This window comes from Drosophila elegans, unplaced genomic scaffold (genome assembly GCF_018152505.1).
Source record: "Drosophila elegans isolate 14027-0461.03 unplaced genomic scaffold, ASM1815250v1 contig_208, whole genome shotgun sequence".
NCBI classification, from domain to species: Eukaryota; Metazoa; Arthropoda; class Insecta; order Diptera; family Drosophilidae; genus Drosophila; species Drosophila elegans.
This window is the reverse complement of record NW_024545578.1, coordinates 2,780,605-2,802,135: the sequence shown is the minus strand read 5'-3', so window position 1 is coordinate 2,802,135 and position 21,531 is coordinate 2,780,605. Positions and strand designations below refer to the sequence as shown.

The 21,531-nt window shown below is 37.2% G+C and overlaps 1 protein-coding gene across 1 annotated transcript in view; it reads right to left on the bottom strand.

Moving 5' to 3' along the window:
* The window catches only part of LOC108146140 (peroxidasin), a 41,091-nt gene that overhangs the window by 13,939 nt on the left and 5,621 nt on the right, over window positions 1–21,531 (bottom strand). The window contains exons 3-6 of the mRNA XM_017271994.2: window positions 2,516–2,731; window positions 2,360–2,431; window positions 1,529–1,770; window positions 175–846 (exon numbers count right to left, since the gene is read on the bottom strand). Of these exons, the coding sequence (XP_017127483.1) occupies window positions 175–846; window positions 1,529–1,770; window positions 2,360–2,431; window positions 2,516–2,731 (1,202 nt within the window). The remainder of the gene's footprint in view (window positions 1–174; window positions 847–1,528; window positions 1,771–2,359; window positions 2,432–2,515; window positions 2,732–21,531) is intronic.

Below are 21,531 nucleotides of genomic sequence, written 5' to 3'. Positions count from 1 at the left end.
TCAATGGTAAGATAATTATTTCTCTTCCTCAGGCTGGTGTAAAATACGATACTAAATTTGAATATTATGGGAGTTAAAAAATATTTGTTCTTAACCTTGTTTTTCTGAATTTTTCACCCTGTACCTAGGCTGGTGTAAAATACTCGAAAAGCAGCATCTCTGGCATTTACTCACCCTTCAGCTCGATGCGGGCGGAGGCCTGAATGCTGCCCAAAGAGTTGCGGGCCTCGCAGCGATACGTGCCGGCCGAGAGTTGGGTGGGCTGCAGCAGGACGAGGCTGCCGTTGGCCTGCAGCTGGAGATTGGGGGTCGACTGCGAGAGTTGGCGTCCGTTGACGAACCATTGTATTGTCGGCTGTGGGAAGCCAGAGGCGGCGCAATCGAGGAGCACGTGTCCGGCGTTGTGGAGGGCCACAATTTGGTCATGTGGCTGGTGGCTGAACTGCGGTGGCGATGGTGTGTTGGTTGTCCTCGGTGATCCTGCATCCGCCCACACCTGATTGCTGCCGCCATCCTGAAGGAAACTGGGCGGTGGTGCTCCACCACCATCGACATTAACTGTGAAACGAACTGGTTGGGAGCGAAGTTCACCCATCTCATTGCGTGCGATGCACTGGTAAATGCCCATGTCCTCCTCCCTGGCACTTTGGATGAGCAGACTGCCGCTGGGCAGGATCTGCACTCGCTCTTTCTCTTTCTCTTTATCGTCACCCACCACCACCTCCTGGGTGTTCCGCATCCACGTGACCTGGGGGCGTGGCAGGCCGGTGACCTCGCAGCTCAGCTCCGCCTGTTCGCCCTCCGCGGATTGACCGTCTTGCGGGGCCACCAGAAACTGCGGCTTGGCTGCAAGTAATACGAGGATTCATCAAAGTGCCCATCAATTCGGTATTAAAATGCATCTGTGGCGCACAGCAGAAATCGTGCTTTCAATCGTCTGGGGCTTTTAAGCAAATTTATATGGCCGCCAAATAAAGAAAAATGTTTTTCAATATGAAGGTGGCTTAAGTAAATGAAAATGAATAGTTTAAATTACCAAACAAGAATTTGATTTGTGCTTAAATCTTAATAAAAACACTATTAGGCCATTTTATTTTATTTAAAATATGTTTCATATTATAAATTAAGTTCATTAAATGACAAAACTTTGATACTTACGAGATGTGTTAAAAATATCTAATAAATTGAGAATGTGTCGCAAATCACGCTATTTTTAATTAGCTTAAGATAAATTAAATAATTGATTGAAATTATAATTTTTAAAACCGTTCCATGTGATTTTAAAAGTTTGAACATTTTAAAATACATTTTTGATTATTAATATTATTTAATTTTTTTAGAGAGCATGGTAATTATACCATGTTTGAATAACATTTTTTAGATACTTCATGTGTTACAATTTAAGGAGAATAAAGTTCTAGAATACTATCGAAATTTTGAGGGAAATACTTTTGGACAAAATATGCAAGTGATTAAAGAAAATTTCGAGATTTCAGTGGGCCATTGAAATATTTTACTGGATTCTTACCGCACTTGAAGTGATGTTCACCCAGGCTGGACAATCCCTGACGTTGAAGCACCTGAGGAGCGGCACAGCTGAGCGAGATGGCCACCAGTTGGCGCTGGACATCCAGGTGCCAGCGGCGCCAGAGCGAATAGACTCCACAATTGCAGTCGATGGCATTGCCGTCGAGTCTTAGGCGCTTCAGACTGTTCAGCCGATTAAAGATGTCCACTGGCAGTTGGCCCAGCTTGTTGTTGTTCAGGATCCTGGTCAGGGTATACTCCAAAAAGTTAGTCATAATCATCACACACAGAACAATAACTTATGTCAAATCAACATTGAAAAATTGTTTACTTTACTATTATGTTTTACGAAGTTTTTAAGTATTATATATTTTTTTTATTTGCATAGGTAAAAAAAACATTTAGCAAACATACTTGCGCACAATTTAAATTGTAAAAAATTATAAAATAAAATAGTTTTATTCATAGATTTTTTTGTGGCATTGAAATTAAAATAGTAATTTGATAATTTTGATAATAATCAATTCAAATCGTAACTATTCTAATTACCTATTTAAAATTTTTATTTTGTTTTTTAAAAGATAATTGTGTATTTATTTTTACAGACAATCGGCAAATCATTAACATTTTAAGGACCGTAATCAGTGGGTCGCATATTCGAGTTATATTCAATTTTCCACTCAAGCAATTAGTCTTTGGTATCACAATAGTTTCCCTATTTGTTTATAGATAGATTTAACAATTAAATTGTCGATGTAACATATGTTTTTTTTTTCTGTGTGCATTACAGCCCAAAGAAGGGTAAAGGAAAGGGAAATCATCATCGACTTACAGGCGATTCAGACGCGGCAAGTTGTCAAAGAGGCCTGCAGGCAACTGCCAAATGTCATTGTTCTCCAGGAAACTGAAAGCGGTAAAGTAAAGGCGATTGCAGATTGTTGATGCTAAGGGGAGATCCTTAATTAAGACGACTGCTTGGCTCACTTACATTGCCTCCAGGCGTGGCATTCGCTGGAAGATGGCCGCTGGTAAGCGGCTTAGCCGATTATTGTTCAGATAGAGGAACCTCAGCGCCGTCAGTCCATTCAAGGCCCCATCCTGCAGGTAAGCCAGCTCGTTGTCATTCAGGAAGAGCGTCGTCAGCTGGGCGAGACCACTGAACGCGTTGGCCGGCAGCTCCTCGATGTGATTGAAACGCAAATCTCTGCAAAAATGTTGTTGCCCAAGAGCACACACAAGAACACACAAGAACAGTGGATATAGCGTGAGTGAGTCTGAGTCGAATCGAGTCGAGTGGAGTGGACAGAATGCGAGTCCCAGATTGCAGATAGCAAAACGTTTATCTGATGGATGGATGCGAGATGGGCGAAGAGTAAGGGGGAAGATGGTCGGACTACACTGGGGGAAAAATGTATCATCTGAGATTTGAATTAATTAAAGTTGTTAAGGACTTTGAGAAACTATTTTCAGCCGTTAAGTTTTATTTTGTTCGATTGAAGTTAAACCTTATTTTAAAGCAATGTTATTATATTTTCATAAGATTTTTTGGATTAGTTATATTGAAAAAAAAAGAAGAAAATCGTATCAATAATGCCAACGTTGCCAAAGACTCAATTAGCTAATAATAACAAATTTAAAAATTTTAATTCTGTGCCTAGAAAAAGTAAGAGTACCAAGCACAAAACCTTCCTTGTGAAACAAATAATTTTTGTTTTAGTTTTAAAATAAAGTAGTACTCTAATTCATTCTCTAACAGTAATACTGAAATAGTATTTTTGTAATGATAATAATTTTTGTGATGGCAGAAATTCCTCGAAGTGCATAGAAACTCGCAGTTGAGGGTAAATCAATTTTTGGTTCTGGCAAATTGATGCAAGTTGCCAATGCCAATTCTCGTCATGCGGTCTGCACCGTTCCTTCTTCCCTCTCATTCTCACACCAATGTGGGTGTTGGGTGTTGTGGGGCAGGTGATTTCCAAATGGAGATTTAAGTGGTTTTCGTGTGGGTGATTGGGATGTGAATGTTATGCCTCATTGTCATATGCAATTAGTGCGATAGTTTGGCAAAGAAATTCCGCTTGAAGAAATGAAGACCTCCACCCAGCAGTGCCAACCGAAATCCAATTATTTACCCCAGCCAAGCACAAACTTAAGTACTCTATATGGTATAGTTGTATATCGCCTTACCGGAGCCGCTGTTTATCCGCCTCTTAGAGCGCTTGATAAACCGTTCTAACGACATCCGCTTGATATCGCGAGGCTGCAAACAACAACATACCCTCTCGTTTACACAAACATTTTGCACACATTAAAAATTAATTACAAAAACTTGATGCTCGCATAGTTTATGTGCCCGTTTATACCCGGCGACAAAGCAGCCAAGCGATAAGCCGGCGACCCCGGCAACCAACTTGCATACCCCATACCATACCATATAGCATCATATATAGTATAGCAGTGCAGAGTTGGGAGCCTTAGCCACGGATTGAGGTCTCATATATGGCATATGCCAAGCTCACGTTGCTGCCATTAGCAACGGCTCACTCGAAGAAATTACGCTACAATTCAAGTCATAATTAAGGAAACCATAAAAACCAAAAACGGAAAAGGAATTTAACCAAATGCTAATCAATTATTATTCTAAAAATTATAATTCTAAAAATATATGTACTTAGGTTATTTAAATAATTCCCAAACACAAGGTTAGTAAGAAAGTTATTATTTAAATGTTGTGTGTTCATTTCAAAACTATTGATTTCCATGCCTTTTTACCAGGCACCATATTCTGTTTTGGTTTATAAAAGTATCTTTACATCCTTGGAAAAAGTTGTTTAAGCTCTAATAAAATATTTTAAAAGATTATATGCTTATAACAATTTTTTCAATGAAAATAAAATGAATATATTTATCTGGCGCTTGTTATTTTAGTTGTTTATTAATTTATCCGAGTGTAGGAGCTGCTGAGGGTGATGGATATAGGATTGCAGAAGGTTAAGGATGTAGCTGCAACAGCGGTTTAAAAAGTTTCTAATCAACTCATGAACTTTGTTGCCGTTGCTTTTGGCCAGAATTTAGCTGCTTTGCTAGTGCTAGTGTTGCTTGTTGCAAATTCAATGCGGCAGCGAAAAAGTTTCTTGGCCAAAGTGAAAATTATACCGGAAATTCAGCTGGTGCTGGTGCCTGCCTGCTGGCAACATCGTTTACCGCTGGCTGATGTTGCAGCTGCTTTTGGGTCTTTGTTGGCGCAATAATTATGACCCTGTTTTTTTTCTACCGCTTTTTACTACCTTTTTAGCCTCCTTTACTCCTTTTTGGCCAGAAGCCACTGCAATTGGAGCTGGGGCTAAAGTTGTCTAAACAGAAATTATGTTTTGTGGCCACTGTAAACATGCAACGCACAAAGTGCAACCAAACTAACTAACTACCAACAGCAACTAGCGGCAACAACGGCAGCAACAACAACCTGCAACCCTAATTGGTGTCAGCGTTTCACTATGTGTTTTTGGTGTGTGTGTGTGTGTTTTGGCCAAGTGCAATCGTGTCTGTTTTCTGTGTCTGTGTCATGCCTCAAATTGCAACTAAAGACGAGGATGCAACACACAGGAAAAGGGCACAACCTCGCAAACACACAGAGAACAACAAAAAAGGCAACACAAACAACCTACGACAACGAAAACAACTTAAAAATCCAGAACAAGATGAAGTGTTTTTTGTCAAGTCTAGCGACTATGAGATACCCAGTATTTTTTAGAAAAAAATTAATTTTTAAGAATTCTGCGGCTTTAATCACAACCTAAACTTTTATTAGTTTTTATTACACAAAAACCTGACATTTGGGATTGAATTACAAGATAATTCTAAGCTTATACCTCTTTCTTATATTCTCATAAATTTAATATACTCTTTTACCCTATTAGTAAGGGGTGTGAAAATCCAGAAAAACACTAAAACCACTCACACGTAGAGCTTGGGGCCCCAGTCCAACAATAGCAGCAACCACAGCCACAGGATGGTGGTGGATGTCGAGGTGGACGTGGATGAGGATGCGAATGGCTCAGATGGGCGGTTGAGTGGGTCAGGTCAGGCATACGCCCAAATGGAGCCACATAAACAAAGCAGCCACCGCTGCTTCACTTCTCACGCCGGTTTTGGTTTCTTGGCTATGGCAATGGCTATGGCTGTGGCTCTGGCCTGATGAAAGAGCCAAGTCCTGGGGCCAGTCGACCCACTGGTGTCCATGTGGTAACCCCGCTCCCAGAGCAACACTTTAAGAAAAAGTTCGTTTAAGTTTATCCCAAATTTACCTCAGTCAGGAAAACTGTTTTAATGTTCCGTTAAAATTTGTTCTATTTTTATTTTATAATATTTATATATCAACAATAAATGGTAAACATAATTTAATTAATTAATGCTTTAAAGACAAATTTCCTACTTTCTTCAAAAAGCAGCTCGCAGTTATTAAAAAGGTTTCAATTATTTATTTTTTAAACGTTGCTTTTTAAGGAAAGGTTTTAGGAAAAATAACACTTTAAAAAAAAAATAAATTTTTTGAGTATTTGATTTTGATTTATGTTTGCTAAATAAATTAAATATAATATAATCGCCATTCTTCATGAGAAACTTCTTAATCATATATTTTATAAAAATCTTTTTTAGTTTTCAGTCGAATTTTTTAAGTTTAATAAAATACTTGTTTTAATAAATAAAGGATTTATTTGAAAAGCAAATGTATTTTAGTTTTATTTTTAATTTTATTTTTATTTCCCATTTTTAGTGATTTTAAAGATTTGGTAAATATATTTTTGTTTGTGCACCTAGATGGCAACCTCATGCAGTTGCGGTGGCTCCAAGGAAGTGGGGCAGCGGAATGCAGGCTGGGACACGGGTGGCAGCAACAATTTGCAAAGTTGCTCGCATTTCTCCTTTCGCAGAGAAGGAGCTGCGTAGAAAAAGGGGGTGGGGTGGCTCCTGTATGCGAATGCGGCTGCTTGATCCACATTTTTGCCCACTTCTTGCAAACTCCATTAGCCCCGCCACCAACAGTCAACAAGGAATATAGCCACAGCCACTACCACTACCATTAGACAGCCACATCCACATTCACACTCACATTCACAGTGGGTCAAGCAGATGGGGCAGATGGATCAGTCTAATTTGAATCAACAAGGAACTCTCGGCTTCTTTTGGCCCTTTGACTCAGTCACCGCTATCGTAGTATTTGTATTTGCTTAGACAGAGAGTGCTTTAAAATGCCCAGCCACTTGCAGATTCCCTTTCTGCATAACCAACACCTCTTCACATGGCACCACTGTGCATCCACTTTCATGCCCACCACTGTCCCACCCACTGTCACACACACCCACTAACACTCACACACACCCACCACGTGTGACAAACGATGGTCCACTTCAATGTGCACACACGCTGAGTGCGTGTCCGGGTTCCGGACTCAGGACTCCGGACAGCGGACTCCGGAACCCCCAGTCCGATGCCTCATCGAGCCTACCAAACTGAACTACACTGAGCGAAATACAAACTGATAACCAATTATTTTAGATCAAAATTTGAAGGTAAGAAAAGGGAGATTAAAAAACAAGTTAAAGACGACTTTACCAAAAAAGTTGCTGACTCAAAACTAAGACATGCTATAAACACAAAAATATGTTGCTTATCTAAAAAAATGCTAAAAAGGCTTTCTGTTTCAAGTTTTTCTACTCAACTAAATGCTATCTTACTTAAAGTCAGTTTATTCTGGATTGAAACTTATTGATCTCTACTGAACTTTAAAAATTAAATAAAGATAAAGTAAATATATGTTGGTATAGTACCAAAAATAATTTGACTTATCTGAAAATGTTGCAAATTCCACTTGGGGCTATAAATGTTGTATAGTAAGTTTTAACATTTTTTCAGGGTACAAAAATAATTGTTACTTCAGAATTTAAAAAGTAAAGTCTCAAATAACCAATATTTTCGGTGCTTGACCATTTTAAACATGTGAAATGGACTACTATCTTACAAATAATTAAGGGTTAATTTTTGTCAGTGATAATATGCCGGAACCCACTACGGAGCAAGTGCGTGATGGAGTTGCTCTCCGGATAAATGGGGATTCGGCGGGGGACACTCATTGCAATGGCCCCATAGATATGGCGTCGTGTCAGTTGCGCAACTATTTACGGAGCTGCTAAAAAAGGACCTGAATGGGGGCACAAATAACTGGGATGCCACGCCCCCCTATTGGCCACGCCCTAAAGCCCGAAAAGACCACCTGCTGTGTGAACCGCGTCATGTGTGTGTGTGTGTGTGCGGAAACGGAAATTGAATCTTGAAACTTCTTTTCAGCGCATGTGACACTTCCGCCGGCCTGAATTTTGATAATGACATTTGCATTTTCACATTATTCGATATGTATATGGTGTTTTCAATTAAAGTTTGCAATGGACGTGTGTCGTGTGGTGCACACGCGAGTTTTGGGCATCCATTGATGTGCCTCGGATATCCTTGGTTTGATTCCTCTCGCATCCATGTCTGCACTTAATTAATGCGTATTATTGACAAAGGCAAGTTTCGACACTGGCATGTTTGTCTATTCATGCATGCCAGCACACCCACACACACCCGCCACATAGGACATGCCACCAGCATGCACACCAATATTACGTATACGCACATATTACGCATACGCTTTGATGTCCATGACGAAAATTTATGGTTAGCCAAAACTGAAGCCAAGAGCGATATTTTAAAGCGGCGTGCAGACAGTAAATTGAATGAAAACAATTAGCATTGTGTAGGGTTTATGGTTAACCCATTGGCACCCCTTTAACCCTCTATCCCCAACCCCCACTCGGAAAATCTGGTGCGTGCTCAGCGAGCGTTAAGCTGTTTAGTGGCTTCACTAATTTGATTTCAATTAGTTGTCACAATTAGTGAAGGAAAAACCGCAGCAAGTAAATTAGTGGGAATTTCTCGAGGGGGTATTGGTATTGCTGCAAAATCCTGGGCTTGCAATTTTCGGCAGTGCATGTTTGTGGTGTCCGCTTTGAGATTTCTGTTTGATTATTTCGCCTCGAGTGCGGCTTTTGCGGGGAGTCGGTGTGCTTATTAAGAAGGAAGTTTGCAGTTCATTGCCATTTCACTGAGTGAAAAATGATGGCAGAAATCATGATCTGTGTGGGTTTGAAGGTGAATTGTATTTTGAAAATATAGTTAAATCTATGCTAGTCTTCTTCTTTAATTAAATTCCTCAGAGAAAGAAATGTATATAATTAAAAAAACAAACAGGTAAAGTATTAATATATCTATTTTTCCCTTGCCTTAAACACTGAAAATATTTAAAGTAAATTTCATTTATTGATATCCTTACGCTTCTAATACAGACTTATTTAAAAATAATATTTAAAATATTAAAAAAAATGATTTATTGACAATTTAAAACACAAACAAACTCAGAAATATCAACTCTTTTTTACCTAGAAATCATATTTCATTCTTGAAGAATTATTGGCTGATTCTAAAACGTTTTTACTCCTTTTAGTTTGCTACCCCTTTGTGTCTGTTTGTAAATGCATTAAAGGTTTAATTTTCTCCGTGGAATTGGTTGCTGCTCGCTTTCAGCGTCAGTTAGTTTTATCATTGAGTCAGTATATTTTCCAGTTCATTGCATTTTCATTAGAGTTAACGCATTCGCTTCGCTTTTTCTGATTTTTTTCTCAGTATTTTTCCGCGTTTTACACACACGCTTACCCACCTCCCATTTTGCGCCATAAAGTATGCAGCATATAAACAAGGCCATAAACGTGTGCCAAAGGAATAAAAAAGCTGCCTTATCAGTAGCATCACCAAGCCCCCATTCTCCAGCCTCCATCCTCCATCCTCCAAACTTGGAACCTATCCTCCATCCTCGTTGTTAAGGTGATGCCGGCTTTGTTGAGCTTGTTGCCTTGTGCTCTGATTATGATTTGTCTGGCTTACCCACCTGCCCTCCTGCCCACCTCCTGCATCCACTTTACGTGTTCCTCCAACTCAGGCAGCATCTTATAACACCTCCTGCCCCTGCTCCTGCTCCTGTGTCAGTATAAATCCTTTTACGGTCTGCCTGGTCCCCTGGCTGCCTTTATGGCAAATGTGACAATAAAAACATGATTTAACTTTGGCCTGCCGCACACTCACATCGCACCCACGCCACCACAGAGACCGCATTCCCAAGAACACAAAGAGAAAATATGGCATTGGGTTAGGAATTTAACTGTTGCTTATTTATATTAAGGGCTCGAAAAAAATGAAGTGCCACAGAAATCTCAAGGGATTAGAAAGTGTTCTAAAAAATACATCCAAAATCTTAACATTTGTAAGATTAGTCATGTTCTGTTTTTCACAGAAAAGGATTATTTCATATAATTTAAACAGTATAGCTAAATCTTCAGCAGTGATCGAAAAAAAAATAAACGCCACAGAAGACATATCACATATTATTTTTGAAACACGATTAATAACTCGTGTTTCACGTTGACTATAGTAAATTCCTAAAGAAAGACAAGTCATGGAAATAGTTTTTAATGTTGTAAATTACCTAAAAAACTTTAAATGGTCTTCTAGAGATAAGATTTCTTTGTAGGTTATTTTGCTCAGTGTACCATCACAGACTCAGATTGCACATTATTGTAATAACATGGCTTACAAACACGCAAGCAACAGCAGAAATAGCAGCAGCAACATGGCCAGCAATAACAACCAATGGTATAAAAGTGCCTGCAGTGGCAAGGGCGCATCCTTGCATGCCAGGACCTACACTCACATCCACACTCACACTCACTCTCAAATACCGAAAGCCAAAGGCAAGTATCCTGTTTGCTATGGGGTTGCCCAGGTGATTTGCCAGTGACGATGGTCGAAAGGACTCATGACAATTGCTCCGTCGCTTTTCAGATCTGAGTGTTTATGTGTGTGTGAGTGTGTGTGGGAACCACTTGGTAATGTAATCCTTCAGCCGTTCGGCTTCTCCGCTTCTCGGCCGTTTTATTTTTGCCCAGTGACATTTTATTATTATTAAACAAAGGCCACCCCACCCCACCCAAAAGCACACCATCCATCGCAGTTAACCCTTGACATTGTCTGTCTGTGTGCGTAAAAGTTCAGCTGTCAGTCAGCCAGTCACTTTGTCAGCCTGACAACTACCGTGTGCGAGTGTATAAGGGTTAATGGAGATGGAGACGTGGGTTACATGCGGATTTCATGGGTTAAAGTTAGTTATCGTTTTGCCTGCCCTGACTGTTTATTTTTCTTAAACTTGATACTTGATACTTTTACCCAGCTATAAAAGTGTTTTCACTTATATTTTTTGATTTTTTTGGCATCTTCGATATTTGTGTTTGATCTTTAAATCAATTCTAAATAATAAAAAAAAAAAATTTTTTTTTTAATTTCAGTTTTAATTTTGTTTATCTAATATTAATGGATGGTATGTGGAGATTTAAGGGTTTAAAGTGTAGTGTGGCAGTGCTTTTTTCATTTCCTCGAATTTTGTACTAAATATACAATATATTTTTAGTAATAATTGTTTTTAAAGTCCAAGTAATTTTTTAATCGACTTTATTTCATATCACAAATTAAAAGATCTAAGAAAGAATGTTTAAGTGTATATATGCCTATAAATAATAATACTTAGTATAAAAAGCAATCATTTTAAATCTCTGTTAAACAACTACCGTGCAAGAGTGTTTAAGGGTCAATTGAGATGGAGATGGATGGTAAGTGAGGATTTTATGGGCTAAAGTTAGTTACTGTGTGTCCTGCAGTGGCTATTTCGTTTCCTCAAACTCCTTTTATAGCCAGGGCTTATTTTCGAGCCTTTGCTGCACTGATTTAATTTTCGTTCTGTTTGCTTACTCCCAATTTCGCTCACTTCTGACGATGGCTTTACTCTATTTATAACCCTTTATCCCCCGAAAATCCCCCAATATCTCCGTGCTATGTGTGTGCTAAACTAATCGTGTCCAGTTAGGACTGTTTGTGATACTTAGAGCACTTTGCGTAATTGGCTCGGAGTGTGCATGCATAAAACGCTTTGTTTAGCCCAGATGAAATATCAAAAGATTTTTGGGCCAAAGAGTTTTGCAGCTGTAGATCAGAGCTTAATGAATTTTACCTGCAAAGTGAAGGTCGAATGGCTTCAGTTAAGCAAACTGCAGAGTAATTAACATCCTCAAACTCAATGTGACAATGGTTTATAATTAAGCAAAGGTTTCCTTTCGGAATTGTCCATTATAAAATGATTTATTGATGCATTAGTATTTCAATTTATGATCAAACACAATACAAAAAAAAGGGAAGGGTTATCATAGATTTATTTATTTAAATTTATTTATTTTATTTTATTTAAATTGAAAGTTTATTAAAAAGCACTTTCTATTCATAGACGAGAAAATTGTTGTTTTCAAAAATTAGATAATCAATTAGGGAAAAAATTCATGAGGAAAAAAGAAAGCCAGAATCAGATATTTAAATATCTTTTAAATTAATCCCATATTACTATAATGTTTCCAAAATCTTAAGATATTAAAAAACCCTGGTATTTCTAAGACTAAAAGTGAGCAAAAGGCAATCACAGAAATAAGCCAAGCACTTTGAAGCTGTAGTCTATGAGCTCAACGGATTTCACCTGTACTGAAAACTTCAACAGTTGAGTCAGTCAACCGGCATCCGAAAAGTAAACTGCAAAGCAATTAACATTGTTTCACCGAACTGACACAAAGAACGAAACTTTTGCTTCGACAAATCCTTAGGCTAAAGCACAAGCAACTTTAAGGATTTGGCAGGCGGACAAAAAACCAGTGCAGGGCGACTAGTGAACTGTGTGCGGGTGACTCGCCTTTGGCCAAGTGTAAACGATAAAGGATACGCCTCGTCTGTCCACTGGCCACTGGCCACTGTCCGCTATCCACTGACTAGGACGGAAAGGACGAACAGGACATTCCGGAACAAGGACTGCAGCAAGCACAGTTTGTCCGCTCACACGGAATTGATATGTGGCTTGGCTTCCACCGATTCTACGATTCCACGAGCCAAGAACTGCATCCGCCACTGTGGCTTCTGTTGCACTTATCTGGCGCTGCCGTTACGCACAAGTGGCTATGGCCAAAAGGTGTTCACTAAACAAAATTAGGACTTGACTTTAAAAATGTAAGATTCGGTAATGTCCCACAAAACTATCCTAATAAAACTCAAGCCAAGAGTAAGATTCGAAAATTATCTATAGATAAATTTCAACACAAAAGTGATTTCTAAGTCACTTTCGGTTAATTGTTTTGTGAAACAGATATTATTTTAAGGAAGTCTCTATGAAAAATTCGAAATATAGCATTTTATCATTTAAAAATATTAGAACAACATTTTTTCGACTTAATTTCGTTACACAACTAAAATAAACTTCTAACAAATAATTTCAAATGTTAATGTAAATGTGATTTCAAGACATAGTGATTTCTATGGCATCCTTCAAAAATTTAGAAATTTATTAAAAATATAAGCAAACTAAAAATCCCGGAGAAGTTTGCTAGTCCACATTTTTTTGAGTGCTACTTGTGAGTTTCCCCCATCACCCAGTACCCCGCTTTTTTGGGGGCCACCGCAGAATTGTTATATTCAGTAATTATGTCCAATAACCGACGAAGCGTGACGCCAACGCCATCCTGCGAAATTGCCACCCAGCCGCATATAGTAAGCACCCCCCATCCCACTTCCTAAACCGGAAGGAAAACGTTGTCGTTAATGTTGTCGTTATGTAAGCTAACCCAGTTTTAGCGTCGACATGGCATTTCCTTCCTTCCTGTTTCTATTCCCGTTCCTGTTCCTGCGTTAAATGCAATCCTTGAGCGAGAAAATCCGCAAGAAAAGAATGAAAGGGGGCGGCACTCAAACTGAAGTTGGGTTTTGGGTTGGATAAAGATTGCTGACTGCATGACACGCCAGAGCAGGCAGCAAAAGTTAAGCCACGTGCAGAAAATTCACTTCCGTCCCACACACACACACACACGCACACCCTCACACACACACACATATCGCATTTTGCAAAAAGGAGTGGGGAAGAACAAGAGAGGCATCTAAACTTGCATTGCATACTTTTGGGCTGCCATCGAAAGAAGAGCTCCTGACAGCAGAGGGAAATCAAAAGGAAAAGAAAATGGGCTAGGAAAAACACTCGGAGCAATGTAGAAAAGAAAAAGCTAAGAGAAGTGCCCGGGCTACAAATTTCTTCTGCCTTCAAATTGCTGTCTCACTCCCCTGTTTTTTTTCGTTTCACTCTGCTGTTTTCAAGTTTTTTCCTATCACTAAGATTGGTCATCAGTTTGGTATCTTTTAACAGAGCTGCTTTTCTGAATTAAAAAAGAAACCTATCACTTAGATTGGACATCAGTTATGTATCTTTTACCAGAACTCAAAAATAAGTGTCTGTTTTGTTGTGCTGCTAATGTGTTGTGCCTGAAATGCTCATTCAGCAGCGGCTCATCCACCATCTGAGAATGCTCTTCCTGACGCATGCTGTTCCTGATTCTGTGCCTTCTTCATTCTTCTGGCCCCCTTTCCAGCCCAATCCAACCCACCGACATTTCCACAGGTGTAAATGTCTCACAAGTGCACTTTCTACACATGCAATTGCCGACTGTCGAAGGGTGTATAATATGTAGTCCTTGTAGTCCCCACCATCCCAGCGAAGAACTCCGCCCCCATCATCATACTTTCTGCTCGTTGTGGCATGCTTAAGCTGCTTCCAGTTTGGCCAGGCAAACACCTTCATGGTTAAAAGTGGCCACCTGGAGGAGCTTCTTCTCCACCTTCTTCGCCACCCTTCAATATATAATTCTCACATTTTCAGGCAACAGCCATCATCCCTGCACACACACACATTTTCCCCAAAACGTGAGTGTGTGTATTTTTGTTGAAATAAATTTTATTTAAACTTTCGCTGCCGCTGGATATGTTTTTTTCCTTTTTGTTTTTTTTTTGTGCACCATTTTGGTATTATTTTTTTTTTCCTTCGCAACGTGTGAAATTCAATTATACAGCAGATTTATATGTCGAGCATGGAGCTGGATGCAAGAGCAGCTCTACGCTTTTTGTTTGAGGAGGCCACACAAATTGTACATACGATATATATATATAACATATATGCGTTATAAAAATGCAATGAAATCAGTTCGCCATTCAAGTGGAAACGGTTTAATATGCGTATAAAAGGCGAGTATTATCCAAAGCCCTTGCTGTGGATGCAGTTTTCTATCTCAGTTATCGCTGGGGTTTATAGGTATAAATACTTTTGGTGAGACGTGAATCAAGGGTTTTTCTTTCTATGGTTACAGAAAATTAGTAAATATTTTTTAAAAATGTGATGTGGCAAAACAGACTTATATTTGAACGGAAGTTGCTTTGACTTCATAAGTGAATTTGAAAATAATCAAATAAAATACCATTGTGTATGCGTAATATGTCAAAGCAACGCATATTTGTATTAAAATAAGCCCCTCACTTAAAACAAAAAATGAATTTAAACATACGAAGTTTTAAATAACTTAATAAATATTTAACAGGAAGTCATATCGATCTTAAGGAATATATCTTAAAATAATTTATCTCGATTTAATAAAAGACATTTAGAAAGGATTTAAAACTAAAATAACATGGTGTACGCGTAATATGGTTTATATTACCATCTGAAGTCGCCACTTATTTAAAGCAAAAATTAAAATATAAATTTTAATTTCAACAGCAGACGTTTTAAATTTCCCTCTTTATTAACAAATGCACCACCTATACCCAATATTAATTTCATGAACTCGCATTCTGCTCACACACCCCCGAAAAGCTTCCAATTTGCTAGCATATTACGCATACGCCATGGTAATGCTGCTCACAATCTTCGGTGGCCACTGCTGTGCACGTCCCACTTCCCACCGCCCAAAGTCGCAAGTGGCGCTTACATTAACATTATTATGCATCTGTCTGGGCCAAGTTCCGCATTCCGGCTAGCTGCTACTGCTATCTGGTATCTGGTAGCTGGTTACGTGGTCTGCCACTTAGCCACTTGGCCAGGACGACTTGGACTTTGTCTTGGACTCGGACCACCGGTCTCGCTTGGTTTGCCGCCTGGCTGAGCAGTGAGCGATCTTTTCCTTTGCCTTCCGCAATGTCCTTTAACAGGGTAATGTTTTTTTTTTGTAACAACTTAACTGGGACTTGATGAAAAAACTGTATGCAATAAATAAAATAAGACTTCATCTACTTAAATCATAATAAACAGGTTATTGTACCACACTAAAAATAAACAGATTTTTTTCATCAAGCTAATTACAACAGAATTCAGAGTTCTTAAGAAGGGCTTTTATTACCTTGAAACTTCCTAAAGTTTAATTTACATCATAATTTTTAAGCTGCTTAAATCATAGCACACCAAAAATGTTCATAATTTAAAAGTGGGTCTGTTCAAAGTTTCTTTATTACCTAACCACTTACTAAGTTAAATTTCATAATATACATTTTAAACTTTGGGTTAACATTTTTTTAAGTTTAAATTCAGACTTCCAAATAATAAAGTTTAGTTTATACTTAATAAATCTAAATTTTTAACATCAATTTTTTAATTTGGTTTTTAATTTATTGAGTAAATTAATCAATCTTCCGTTTTATATAATTAAGTTTAAAGTATTTAATGTGTTTAAATGTTTGCCTTTTATTCTTAAAGAAAAGTTATGTAATTAGTTTCCTGATTTTATTTTTAAAATTTTGGGTATTTTTTAAGTACATTTTAGTCGTGTTAATTAAATTAATAAAATAAATTTGGTCATTGAAAACCTTGTGTATTTTTTTCACAAAAAATTATTTTTTAAAAGGGTCATTAATTTAATCTACAGAGTATATCCCATTTCGGTTTTGCGAAAATAGCCCTGTTTTCTTATATTTTTCTTGGCTTGGCCAATGCCTGCTGTTGACTGTAGCCGAGTATGCCACATGAAAGTGGGCATCTCACCTGACCAGGTGGAGAAAGGAGATTGGAGAATGGAAGAGCTCTTCCCGTAGTCTTTCTCCTTTTTTATTTGTGCTTTTATTCCTTCGCTTTTGGGCTTCGCTCTGTTTCCATAGCATACTTATGGGCTGATGCTCCTCGTCTACTGACGATTCCACTGCTGCTGATGCTGCTTGTTTCTTATGCTTGACCGCCAGTTGCCAGGCTCTACACTGAGCGAATAATCCTGTCTCAAGACAATGAATTTTCTAATTGAATAAAATGCTTCCCTTGTGATTTTGGAAACCCAAAACTGTCGATTCATTGCTTTAATGTTACTCTAACTTAGTTATTCGTATAACTAGATTTCATAAAAATACGAGTTGAACATTTAGATATCAATAAATCAGTAATGTTTCTAGTATTTGTATATTAAAGAGAAATCTTTTCATACTGAAAATAGTGTTGTTTTGAAATTATAAAAAATTCTTTTATATTATTTTATAAGTATTTAACTATTTAAAAAAATAGTTTGTTTGAACAAGCAAATAAACGTCGATTTTAGAATTATACCAAGAAACGTAATCATTAAATTAAAATAAATGCAGAACTATATACATTTATAAAAAATCAATAACATATTTGAAGGTCTTTACAAAATATTTAAATTGTTTTATGATAAATAAAAAAAGGTTTGTTAAACTATAATAATAATAATGATTCTTTGGTCTTAAAATACCAAGCAAAGTCTTCTACCCTTTGCAATGTAATACGGTCTTAAGAGTTCATAAATTGTTTTCTGTTATTTTCTCGCAGTGCATGTCTGTTCTCCGTGTTCAGTGTCCTGTTCTGTGTCCGTTGCACATGCCGATTGCTCCACTTTGACATGTTGCTGGTTGCCACAGGCCCCGCCACGCCCCCTTCTACTGCCTCCTTTCTCCGTTCTCTGGTTTTCTCGGTGGCAAAATAACTTTATAAATTGTGGCATGTGTTTGTGCTGCGATGATGTTGCTGCTGCTTGCATTTTGCACACAGCTTTTGCTATCTTGCTACTTTGCATTCTTTGCTCCGCACTAACGAGCATGCGAAATGACAAAGCTGGTGGGCGTGGCAGTGGCAGTGGCAGTTGCAGGATCTGAGGTCCAAGTTCCCAGTTCCGAGGGAAAACTGCTGGCAAATGAAGCAAGTGCCACTTTGTAGCATTAAAGAGTGGCAAAAGCAAAAAAAGCTTGCAACTTTAAATGCAAATTGAGGGGGAGTTTTGGGGGGAAATCAATAGAAGATTTTTCTATGTCAAAGAGAAGTGAATCCTGGAAGACAGATTTCTTGGCAGTAATCACGAAATGCCACTCGATTTTTCCCTTTATGAAAAATTGCTTTAAAATGTTTCCATTACGTTGATTTTAAATAATTCTAGAAATCTTAGAACAATGTTATTGTTTCCATAAGAAGTGTTTTTAAGTATCAAAATATTAATTACTAAAAATAGATATTGGGTTTTTTTACTCATTAATATAATGCATTTGTTTAAACAAAATGGTTTGAAATGGAAAATTATTGTTTTCTTAAGTCAAAGATATTTTTAGCAAATAACATTTTGACCCTTATAATTCAAAAATGTATTTAATGTATTTAATGATTTAACAAAAAAACCTTTTTAAAAATGTAATGACAAAAGAACAGATCCAATTTTAAAAGCCAATTGAGGGGGAGTTTTGGGAAATCAATAGAAGATTTTTCCATGTCAAAGTGAAGCGAAGCTTGGCAGACAGATTTCTTGGCGGAATCAGTAGTAATCTCGAGATGCCACTCGATTTTCCCCATTTTCCCCTTTTTCCAGCTCCATTTCCACTGCTGCCTGTGACAGTGAATTAAAAATGCATACGCTTTGATTGGCAAAAACTTTGCCATCGGGGATTTCCCTTTGACATTCGCTTCTTTCCCAAAAGAGTTCAGCTTTAATCAGCCCAAAAACGGATCGGCCATTCAAGTGGGTTCTTTGGTCTACCGCTTCATTTGCATAATTACAAATCATATTACAGAGTGGGTGGCACAATACCACTGCCCAATCCCCACACACATTGTTCACACACGCAATTTAATTTTATTTTCATGTTGCTCTTTTTTCGCTCTGCAAAAATATGGCAACAATTGAAAAGTCAAACCAGACTCTCAACAGCAAGGGCAGAAAAAAAACCGTAACAACAATAATATTGTATTTCACAAAAAAGGGGCAAAATCCGGACAAGTGGGCGGGGCAAAAAAAGAAAGAGACGGATGGCGCGAAAGCGAGACAGCGACATTTGAATGCTCTTTGATTGATTGGTAATTGAATTCGAAATGCATTTAGACGATTTATCGCAAGACAAACGCAGACTGCTTTGATTGATGACCCTGTGATCTTGGGAGAATGAGGTTTTTAAATTGCCAGCACCTCTTTGGGAAATAACACTCCATTTGCCAAATTAATTACAAGGTTTACTTGACTTAATTAAATAACTTAACTACAAAGCTATGGAAGTATCGCATATGTTTAATTAAAATATTTTTAGATAACTTCTTAATTTATTTTAACATTATACATTTTTTTTAATATACAAATATGTTTGATAAGTAATGACATTTCTACTTTATTTTCTTTTCATTAACTAAAATTAATATGATACATTTTTTTGTTTAATAATGTAATGTTATTTTATTATAATTAGAAAATGTACTATAAAGAAAATGTGATACCTACTGCACAATTCATTACAATTCTGGAAAAGAAATTCAATTTATTTTCTAGAGAATGATATAATCTTCCTGATTTTCATAAACCAATCAATAATAGTATTTATGTTTCCATTATACAAGTTTATTATGTTTCCTCTCGATTTTGTGACTAACAATTTTATTTCTTTATGGCACGATTTAATTTTAAAAGTCATTAACAATATTTAATATTCATAAATCAATAAGTTAAGCATTCACTAATTATGCAAATATCTTAAACAAGAGAATAATTGTGTAAATAAAAACTGTTTAATAGAGAAAAATGATTTATTTTCTTCATTCAACTAGAAAATTATGTAAATGAGTCTTCCTGTTTCTCATAATCCCGTCAATATTATTATGTTTTTTTATATTTAACTTACATCCGACTGATTTTTTTACCAATGTTATTTATAAGCGTCATAAAGCCTCAAGTCATTAACAATATTAAATAGTCACAAATCACTGGGTTAAGCTATACCTAAATAGTCGAGCATATTTAACAAAATAACAATTGTATAAATTAATATAAAGCCTAAAGGACATTTATATAAATGATTTTTTATGTTGTGAATAATTCTGAATGTCTACAGTTTATCGTCAATAATTATAAAAATGGATTTAAATTTTTAAGATGTCAAAAATGTATCACTGCTCAACCAAATTTACAGAAAATTGTCAGAAATCACTATTTTGGGACTAACGTGCAGCGACATCTTGAACAGAAAATTTTAAAACCGTATTAGTTATTAATGTTAAAAGTCATTTGACAGTTATTTAGAATTTTATGAGCTTTAAAAAGTCAATGCAAAGCAAATGGAGTATTCACAAACCAGACAGAAACCGGAAAGCATCAACTTGAGCTGACAACTTGCCGGCTGTTATAATTATCCACGCCCAACCTGAATATAGATATTTATTCTAGATAGATATATATATATATATATATATATCCAGCGACCTGCCCGACTTTGCCTGACCATCCATCCACACCTGAGCCCATTCTCATCCACCGGAAACATGTTCTCTGGGCTGGAATCTGCTATCCATTGGTAACAATTTCAATATTTCCACCGACAAATAAACAGCTACTGCAAATGCAAAATTCCAGCAGCAACAACAATGCGAAAGAGTCCTGTGCAAAAAGGAAATTTATGCATATTTAATAACAACATGGCAGGACGTGGAACTGGAACAGGAACAAGGATATGGAGACGACGACTACAAAATACAAGGCATTTCTCACGCATAAATGCACCCAACGAGATGAGAAATTCAGAAAAGTATGGCGAAAAATGGGAGTTATATAGGAGTCTATATAGTGGGAGGTCCTGAAGAGAGGAAACAGGATAAGCAGGATTGAGAAGTGAAGAGTGTGGTGGGAAAAATACTGCCCCAAAATGAAATAAAAGCAGGAGAGTTGAAACATTTGTGCTAGCAAAATAGTTTTCGCAAATAGTTGATTTGCAAAAAAAATGGGAAACCCGAAGCAAATACTATCCATATATATATACATACATATTCATATTCATGGGCATGTTCATGTCCATATATGCCAGACATATTGTCCGAGTGGGGGTCGGAGTGGGCGTGGCAGAGTCAGCGAACTGGACGCTAATCAAACTTTTTAATATGCCATGCATGCAACGTGCGGCGACTTTTGTTTTGACACACCGCAAAATGTGGGCGGTAGGGGACGGGGTGAGGAGGCGTGGCAAGTCGTTCGGGTATTATGAGATATATATCATATATATGCATAATGCTCGACTTATTGGATGGCATGTGTAACGTGAGATGCCGGCAGAAAACAAATTTAGTTCATATGCCTTGGCTACATCTGCGTTTTATGTGCTCGTCTTTTCAAGCAAAATGATACAGTGAGCGAAAAATTGTGTCAAACAAATCAAATATAAATATATATATTTAAAAAAATTTTAATTATGTTTTGAATTTCATTGGTTTTAAGTAAAACACGTGTTTATGTCACTTTTTTTATGTTTTAAAGCGCTTATATATGAAAGTATTTTAGATAAAGAAGTACCCATTTAGATGGTATTAAAATATAAATTTATTTAAAATATAACTTTTTCCATTCTGATGATTTTAAAAATGGAACACTTATTTTTATTAAAAAGAGTCTTACTTTAATTTTTGGTAATTGGCAAAATAAATAAAAAGTGTGATAAATCTTTTTTTCATTACCAACGAATTTTTTAACTTTTTTCAAAAGTCCCCATTGTACTTACAAC